Source organism: Neltuma alba, unplaced genomic scaffold, assembly GCF_004799145.2.
Source record: "Neltuma alba isolate B1F8T4 unplaced genomic scaffold, ASM479914v2 tig00012284_pilon, whole genome shotgun sequence".
NCBI lineage: Eukaryota > Viridiplantae > Streptophyta > Magnoliopsida > Fabales > Fabaceae > Neltuma > Neltuma alba.
The window spans coordinates 195,364-205,158 of record NW_021636805.1 but is presented as its reverse complement, the minus strand read 5'-3'; the positions used below and the strand labels follow the sequence as shown (position 1 = coordinate 205,158).

The 9,795-nt window shown below is 30.9% G+C and overlaps 1 protein-coding gene across 1 annotated transcript; it reads left to right on the top strand.

Annotated features, from left to right (window-relative positions):
- Positions 1 to 4,130: 4,130 nt before the first annotated feature.
- LOC114725842 (uncharacterized) lies at positions 4,131 to 5,987 on the top strand. The gene is made up of 3 exons (XM_028912413.1): positions 4,131 to 5,126; positions 5,395 to 5,472; positions 5,675 to 5,987. The coding sequence occupies exons 1-3, from the start codon at positions 4,359 to 4,361 to the stop codon at positions 5,678 to 5,680; spliced, it is 852 nt and encodes a 283-aa protein (XP_028768246.1). The 5' UTR covers positions 4,131 to 4,358; the 3' UTR covers positions 5,681 to 5,987.
- The last annotated feature ends 3,808 nt before the right edge of the window (positions 5,988 to 9,795 follow it).

Here is a 9,795-nt window from a genome sequence, read left to right as displayed (position 1 = left end):
TTTTTGGAGCAAGGAACAACTAATTATTTGAAAACATAGTGAAATACAAAGACAAAAATCACAAACATAGTAACACAACCCATTTCACGTAATTTTTTTCCATCCAAAAAATGAAAACAAAAAATTAACTGAGAGACAAGTTTATCTGGTTTTCCCTCTTTTCTACTTTTGCATGTATTACATCATATTTTTAATATAAGATCCAGTTGACTAATTTGAAAAAATTAATGAAGTTTAAAAATTACTTAATTACTCTAAAATGCTTATATGTATTATTAGATTATATACCGGTCTATAAGTTAAACAAATCAGTTTGAAGAAAATGATAAATATAATATTTTTAAAATAGTTTATTTAACTTCTTTAATATCTCCAAATTAGTTAACTAAGTTTTATAAAAATTACCGGAGGTAGTGTGTACATACATAGCTCCTACTTAGAGAAATGAGAATACGTTTTAATCATGTTCAGATATTTAATTGAGATATCAAAATTTAATAAATAAATAAACTTAGACAATTAAAATTTATTTTGAATGTTCAAAAAATGAAAAAAAAAATTCACGAAGAGGAAAAAAGAAAAGAAAAGAAAAGAAGAGAGAGAAGAGAGGAAGGAAGCCAAGTTAATTGCCAAACTGAAGTCTCCACATAATATACATAGATGGAGTTTGAGAATTAATATTAATATTAATTAACTACAAGAAAATTAAATATAAATCATGCTTTAATTTCTTGGGCAAGAGCATTTTCGATCCTCCCTAAGCACCCCAAAAAAAAATATTCATAATATTTTTTTATCCTTTAAGTTTGTCCTCATTTTGATTTTGATCTCTTAAATTTCAAATTATAGGTTTTACTTTCTCAAGTTCCTTTCTTTTAAAATATTGTTCCTTATAAGTTAATAAATACATGGACCATTTTGTCTTTTGAAGATCCGAGAGATAAAGCTAAAATTAGTGTAAACTAGAGGAACTAAAAATTGTATTAACAAGAAAAAAGATTTCAATCAAGACTGGTGTCAAGTGAATTCCTGAAACGCTTGGTTTCGTATCAATTCTGTTGAGGTTGAGCTTGAATTCAAATAAGAATTATATTTTGAAAATAGGTTGAATTTTGACATTGAAATAGAGGTAAATAATTACTTAAATAAAAAAAAAATATTATCAATACATACCTCGTGGTGGATGTAATATATTTACATTGTGTAGAGCTAATATAGTTCATCAAAATTTTGAATGATAAGGTGAATTTGAAGATTGAACATCCTTAATTATCCTCATTCCTCACGCTCTTGCTACAATATACTCAGGCAAAGCATGAGGCCAATGACTTCACAAAGAAGAAAATTCCATGTAAGTGGAATTTCGCCCGCATCTTATTGATGGATCTATAAATGGGCTTTATATTATCCGAGTTCCTTTTGTTTTTAAAGGCAAATTATAAAAGAAGATTTACAAAATCAATCTAAAAACATGGAAATTCTTTTAAATGTAATTAGGGTTTAATTTAATAGATTGCGGGCCCTTAAAAATGACGTCTTAGATTTGAGGCGGTGTGTATGAAAAATGCTTTATTGAGATATGCAAGACCCACTTTGATCATCTTTGCATCTTAAAGAGAATTAGTTTCTATTGGTTAGGGAATATATATACTGTATGGTTTCAATTATTGATTCTGATGTTAATTTCGATATATTCAATATTGATTATGTCAATATAACTAATATGCATCAATAAAAATGTGGTAATTTCACTTACCTATTTTTTAATGATAAACTAGTCTATTATTAATGCGATATATTAATCCCTCAAGGTTCATTGGTTTATGTTGTTGGCAAAAATAATTATTACTTATGGGAAGATAACTCCTTAAGCTTTATTTCATGAAAAAGATAGCCTTTACAACATATCACTTTCTCAATGTAAAGTGATAGATTGATTAATAATATACATATTATTAATATATTATGTATAAATTAAAAAGTTTATTATCAACTTTTAAAATCAATAAAATTATATATGTGTGTGTGTGGCTGATTAATAACTAAAAACATGAACAAATTCTTGGAATTTTACAATCAATAAAAAAATTCTCTAGCCAAAGTATATATTTGGTCTTCTAACTTTATAGAGAATTCAATTTGATCATTTAAATTTAAAAAGTATACTTTTAGTCATTCAACCCTCAAATTATTAATAAAAAAATGATAACATTAAGATAATAAATGTTGATAAAATAATCTCAAATGCTAATATATTAAGTTTAATTTTCATAACAGCATAATTATTACAAAAAATTATCATTTAAGCCTAATGATTTGAAGGTTAAAAGACTAAATATATACTTTTTAAACTTAAGGGACCAAATTGAAACTTTATACAAAATTAAAGGACTAAATATATACTCTAACCAAAATTTTTCCATCCCATCGACAAACATATCTGGGCAAAGTAGATTTCATTGGATTGCAGAATATTAAAAAAAATGCAGAATACATTAAGATGAATTGCAAATTTCTGTCTTGATCATTTTTTAAAAATATGTCTGCCCATTGCTCTTAAATCTCAAGTTTCCCCACTTTAGCTATCAGGTTCATTCGAAATATATTTTAAGCTTTTAATTTTTTGTTTTTTTCCCCAAAAACATTCGAACCCAAAAAAATTGATTAATGAGTTTATGAAATACTACCAATAGATGATCATTTTAATGGGAGTGAGCATGATTATTTAAGCAGGAACTCTTAAAATTTTAAATTCCAACGATGCTCCGATATGATCCCCTAATTCCAGATATCAAATACTGTATCAAAATAATTTTGTTGTCAAAAAAAAAAACTATATACACGAGATGTCATCTTCCTCGTGGTCAAATAATTATCCGGGAGCAGGGTTAAATTTTTATGGCTGATCAATAATCAGGGATTAAAGTGCAACACTAATTTCTGTTTTTCCTTCGTTGGGGAATGATGGGATGGTATAATATTTTAAATAAAAGGAAGAAGGAAAAATCACATAAAACAATAACAACAAACACACAAAAAATCAAGTCGTTTAAAACAGGGTTAATATATTCTTTATTGGTCCTTTAAGTTTGGTTTTATTTTAGTTTTAGTCACTCAAATTTTAAACTATAAGTTTTGATTCCCGGAAGGGCAAAGTCATCTATGTTTTTAGTGGATTATAGGGGTCAATATTATAAATAAAAAGAAATTTGAAAGACTAAAACCTATGGTTTAAATTTAGGAAACTAAAATCAAAATGAAGACAAATTTAAAAGACCAAAATTTGTATTAATCCTTTAAAATATTTAAAATAATTTTCCCAAAAAAAATTATCGGTTATATCTATAAAATTATCACTTGTATTTTTCTAAAATACAACTTATTATCTCATATTATAAAAATACTTTAATGGATAACTTTAGATAATATGAGCAATAATTTTGAGAAACAAAAGCAACAACTTGAAAAAAAGATAATAACTTCAATAATTATATGATCAATTTAAAATCTTAAAGTTATTTAAAGTGAGTATTATCTCATAATAAAGCATTATTACTTCTTGTTTTAAGAGCTCGCACTTCCTAAATCTATTTTAGCACAAAGGATTTATTTTATCATCTTTCCCTTTAATTCCTTAAACGATCATTATAACCAATCTATGTAATCATTAATTTAAGATTAAAATTATGTTAATTTCAACTTTAAGTTAACCAAGGGGAAGAAAAAATTAAGTTAACTGGAAATTAAATCTTTTTTAATTTTAATATTTGACAACCACTTCTCCGTTTTTTTGCCAAAATTGGGATCCTAGTCTTTAAAGGACTAAAATTCACTTCGCACTTGGCAGTAGGAGGGCTCAAATGTGCGGCTGCGATTGAGTCGTGATATTGAAGTCTACATCGTCGACGGTATTCTTTAACCCTCTTACTCCTACTCATAATTCTCAAACGGAACACAAGAAGAATATAAAAACAAATAAAAATTTAAAAAAAAAAAAAAAGTTGAGGACACCTACGGCGCAATTTAGCGTCCAAGGTCGCATAACCCGAACGTTAAAACCGCCCTCTTCCTTCCTTTTTCCCTCACTCATATATAAACTTGCGTTTCCCGGCGAACTTGAGAGAAAATTATCAAAATCTTCTCTCAAAGACCTCTTCTTTCCTTTCGAATGATTCTCACGTTTTCTCCACAAAATCCCCAGCTCCCGAAGCTCTGATTCGGCTTGCTTGCTTTCTTTCTTTGTTCTGAATACTCTCGCCGTTCTGCTCGTCTCTGGTAATTTTCTGGTTTGGTTTTTCCGGTTAATGGTGTTTGTAGGATTGGCGGAACGAAGAGGAAGAGTTTGAGCACCAGAGTCCATGGCGATGGGTCCCGAAAGATCTAAGCCTCTTCACAATTTCACATTGCCGTGTTTGAAGTGGGGGAATCAGAGGCACCTCAGGTGCATGAAAGTGACTTCAGACGGCGCCGCCGCCGCCTCTCCATCGACCGGCGATCGGCGATCTCCAGGGATGAGGTTTGAGAACTCGACGGTGACTCGGAAGAGGGAATTGGCGGGCGAGATGAAGCAGCAGTTTCCTCTGAGCGGCAGGGATTCGGAGAAGAGGATGAGGATATCGAAATCAAGAATAGATGGCTGCGATGGAGAGGACGGGATCGAGGCGGTGAGGGAGAAGATAATGTTTGATCTGAAGACTGCGGCGGATAAGATGAAGGATGCAATTTTGAGGAAGGAGGCGGGTGAGGAGGAGAACGAGGTGGATGAAAAAGAACAGGAAGAGCCTCCGGCTGCTTCTGCTCCATCTTCTGCGGCGGCGGCGGCGGAAGCGAGGCCGTGGAATCTGAGGACGAGGAGAGCTGCGTGCAAGGCTCCGATTGCCGACGGGAGTGGAAAGTGTTTGAAGATTGAGGAGAAGAAGCTTAATCACTCACCGCCGAGGACTGACAACGCTAACGGCGCGAAGTTGCCGCCGAAATCGAGAGCCTCTCCCGACAAGCCAGAAAGGCCCAAAATTTCAGTGCCTCTCTCGAAAAAGGAGATTGAGGAAGATTACATGGGGATGGTCGGTCACCGGCCGCCGCGGAGGCCGAAGAAGAGACCCAGAAACGTTCAGAAGGCTTTAGATGTAAGTTGATTTCTATCTTACAATTGCATTCCCCTTTGACTTTTAAATTCAATTCAACGATTCCAATTCCATGGCCAAGAACCACCGACGCTTCAAAATTAGAATCGTCACTGCACTTTACATTACATTTGATGTCGTGATATGGTATTGTGTCAAATCTCCTGTTGAGTATTGGCTGTTTGTGTTTCTGGTTTTGCTTCTCTTTCCGGTAACCTCCTCTGTTCTTGCAAAGCTTAAATTCCCATTCACATACTTGATTTCTGTGCAGGCCGTTTTTCCTGGTTTGTGGTTATCGGAGATTACGCTCGATACATATAAAGTTCCTGAAGCCCCTGAAAATGGCAAGGTATTCTACTCTTCCATTTACTTCTTCCGGTAGTGATTCGTCATTTGTAGGGTAGGAAAAATTTTGAATCTTTGTGATATTTGCTTCTGAAAGGAAAATTTTGTTACACTTGCAGTTTGAATCTCATCTTCGGGAACTACTCTAATTTGCTGTGCTTTTCTCGATTTGTCTATGAACTGACTCTTTAATGGTCTTCTTGCAGAGGTAGCAGTAAATGGGATTTGCAGCCAGAGTTGGGAACTTCAAAATTGCTTTTCTGTTCGTGGATCACTGGTACTTTGTGACGAGAACTAATTCATGTGTAGGATACATCTCTCTGATGAGGGATTTTGATGGATCTTTTTATTTTCCTTTCTCGTTTTTCCCCCTCAGTAACAGCTGGTGTAAGCCTTGTTACTCCGAATGCTGATTTGTTTTTGTTAAATATAATTCATTCGTTGTGTCTATAAGAATAATTCTCTACTGAGAAATGACATCAATAATATGATGGGAAAGTGCAGTTTAGTTGATTATAACTGCTGGGAACCGAGTGAAATATCCAAATTTTAAGTTCTGGCCTTTCGTTTTAACTACAAATTTATGGTATTCATCAGTTTTTTTATGCCTGCTTTTAAACGTCTTCACTGCCTCATCACAATTTTGTTTGCCTTATTGGTCCATGATATTTGCTTTTAGGACCATTGTTGCAGAGAATTTGATCCGTATCAGTCTCCAAACTCCCACAAGTAAATACTCTGTATTCTGCATTATGGTTCTTGTTCTACTCAAATCATCTTGCCGAGGCATTGCATATATAGCTTTTCACTTTACTGTGGAACAACAATGACCATTGATTGTGTTTAGTTTCACATCAAAAACTAGCAAAATTACCATAAGTTACTTCGACCCAAACGTGGTCCGTGAAACCAAACACGTACGAATATGATTGTAAGAGGTTTTTTGGTTTACCCAGAAAGCACTTAAAAGTAGTTCTTTTATAAAAGTTGAGACAAAATTCTTTTTGTATACTTGCTTCATTTTTAAAGCCATAATCTGGAAGAAATCCCCAAAATCTTTCTATCACACTGTTCCATAGGTGTTCTTGTTGGTTGAGCGTGTTTTGTCTTTTTAACTGCATCCATATTCCTCATTCCAGCTGCTTCTCCATCATTGTTCATTTTTCCCATCAATGAAAAAAAAAATTCTGCCTTTTGCTTCAATGCTCTTCTTCATTCATGTCTTCCATGTTCCCTGATCAAATCATTCAATTGGTATTAAAAATAGTATGCTCCATGTTCGTTTCTCCTTGATATGAAGCAGCGAATATGTAGTAAAGTTGAAGTGCAGAGGAATCTATGTGCCTGATAGAGTTGTTTACTGCGACTTGAATGCCTCCAAGTTTAAGCTTTGCATGCGTGTGGGTGAGGGATGTTGATTTTTGATTTGTTGAATCGAATGTAGTTGCCGGGTCGGGTACTTGGGATAGTATAATGATTGGGATATATCATTCATTGGTTGAGGATCGACTTGAGTCCAAATTTCAAGGATCGTGTTTTGGACCTTTTTTTAATATTTAATAATAACAAGGATTGACAAATGAATTCCATTGTTTGTTCCTAATAAAAAATGTTACTTGCAGGAATTTTTATACTATACAATAAAAATCTTTTAATCTATAATTAGTATTTGTATATTATTTCTCATCTAATTCAAATGTTTATTATTGGTTGACTATCCCTTGCCTAGGCATGAGTGAAATGTTTGTTTATTTTTTTATTAAACTTTTCCCCCGATTAAGTTATTGGTTATATGATTAGTCGGTTGGGTTATTGATCTCAGAACACATTGTTAAACTAATGTTTTCCAGGCTTACTATTTTAACAAGAGAATTACAATCAAGTCTCATAAAAAAGAAGTAATTACTAAAAAGTCTTAATAACAACCTGAAAACTTATAATGACAAGCCCTACAGTGAAAAATAACAACATGTAGGACTTGTTTTGTAATTTTTTTCTTTTATGGGAGTTGATTGTAATTCTTCGTATTTTAATTTGACCTATATTCACATTTAAATTAAACTTTGGGTTTAAATCTTTTATTCTTAATCATCATTTGTTTAATTTTGCTATTATGAAATTATGTTCATTCTATATTTTATTTTATTTTCAAAAGAAATGAGAAAATAGAATAATTATAAATATCTAGATTAATTAATGCATAATATTCAGATAATATAATTCGAGTTGGTTGAAAGAAGGCCAGGAGAACAAAAAGGCAGGAGGAGTCGTTTGGCAGAGGGGAACAGGAGGCCAATCGTTTTTGTCAGGGGCAATTTGAAATGTTCAAAGTGAGAACCATGCCCAGATGATCTGGCGGCGCGTTTACTTCTAGTCCTTCTAATGGTCATTGGTGGGATCGGCAAATTCGTTGGGCTCGTCGCCGTGACAGTTTGTTGATGTCTGCTTGCAGGGCCACTTTTTCTTAATTATTGCTTTCAGTACAACGTTGTTATTCTACATTCTCTCACTTCTGTTGCCCCCTTCCCTCTAGTAACCCGTCCCGTTTCAATTTTTTTTTTTTCACAAACTAATATAATTTGGGTCTGAATTTTCTATACTGTAATACTATCTCAGATCCTAATTATAAAATTTTATTTATAGTTTATAAATAATATTTTATAATTAAAATCAGAGGTAATATTTGTTTTTTATTGGGCTTATAAAAATAAAAATACTATATTATGTAAAAAGTCCAATTATATAATGAAAAAAAATATAACAAAAACAATAATAATAACCCTTATCCTACTAGATGGAAAAAAATATAATAACAATAATGTCTATCATAAAAAATACTATATAATGACTTTATGGATAATGTCATTAAGAAAGGAAATTTTGTTGAGATATTATTACAACTTAATAACTGAAAATCACTATAAAAAATAATTATTCTTGAAAAATAATTGAATAATCTAATAATAATTATTAATAAGTAATTTTAAAAAATTGAAATGGGATGATCTCGTCTTGCATCCCATCTCGTCCTGATTACTATTTTTTCCTGTTCTATAGTAATCTTATCCTATCCCAAATTAGCCAAGATCAGAATAAGATAAGTTGAACACTCCTATTAGTAACTTGACTTTTATATATATATATATATATATATATATAAGTTAGTTTGAGATTTAATTTAGTTCTAAACATAAGAATATAATATATTTATCTCTAATATTTATTATTTTTTTCAAGTAATTCCTATGTTCATCACATATGTTAAGAAGTTTCTGTCAAAAAGTAATTCTAATGCATATGATTAATGAGAGCATTTCAAGAAAAATAATATCTATTTATTACAAATAATTAACTAATTTAACTAATTATCTTAATATCATTAAATTAATTATCTGGCTCTTATATTAGGAACCAAAATTAGCATGCGCAAGTAACATTTTTCCCGTAGAATTTCTTTTATATATGAGTAACTCTTTGTATTTCTTTAAAAATTTAACATATTCTTTTTTTATTTTTACCCCAATTAATAACATGGTTTTATATCTTTTTCTCATTAATCTCTTTTTTCTCTATTTATTAATAAGACATCGTTTGAGAAAACTAAGAATAAATCTCTGATTGAGAAATTAATTGGCAAATGATTTCTAAAGATTTTGTACAACTTAATTTTGTTTGCGTGAGGTCTATCTTTTCTTGTGTGACATCTTACCTTTTGCTCTTTGTTTTTTTTTTTTTTACAATCCATATTCACTGTGTAAATTAGTCCCTTATGTCTAAGTAACATTAAATTTTTATTCAACTTGACTTTCTTTGTGTGTAATTTATGAATTATTTGTCATTTAATCTTTTTAATGAGGAATTTATCTCAATTTTTCAATATTTTATCTCGATAGGTTAAATTTGATCATTAAATGATAAAAATATTTTTCAAAATATCATAGATTCTTTACATACTAATTATAAGTAATTAATTTACCTATTTTTCATTCTACCATCTAGTTAAAATGACTTTACGTTCAGGATGGGAAGGAGTGGACACATTGAAGTTTTAAATTTATTTTAATCAGGAAATTGCATGTTTGTTTTGTTTTCACCCAAAAAAAAAACATAACGAAAAAGTTTTATATTTATCTATGAATTTTTTTAAATATCTTATGATTCGAAAATATGAAAGTGCAATTTTTAAATTATTTCTTCTACATAAAAATTCAAACTTAAAAGAATTGTTTTATTAATAATATTATTATAATTTGTACGAAGACTGATATTTACCAGGTCAGAATGAAATAGAATTTAAGAAACTGGTTTTAGAAAAGAAAAATCTTCA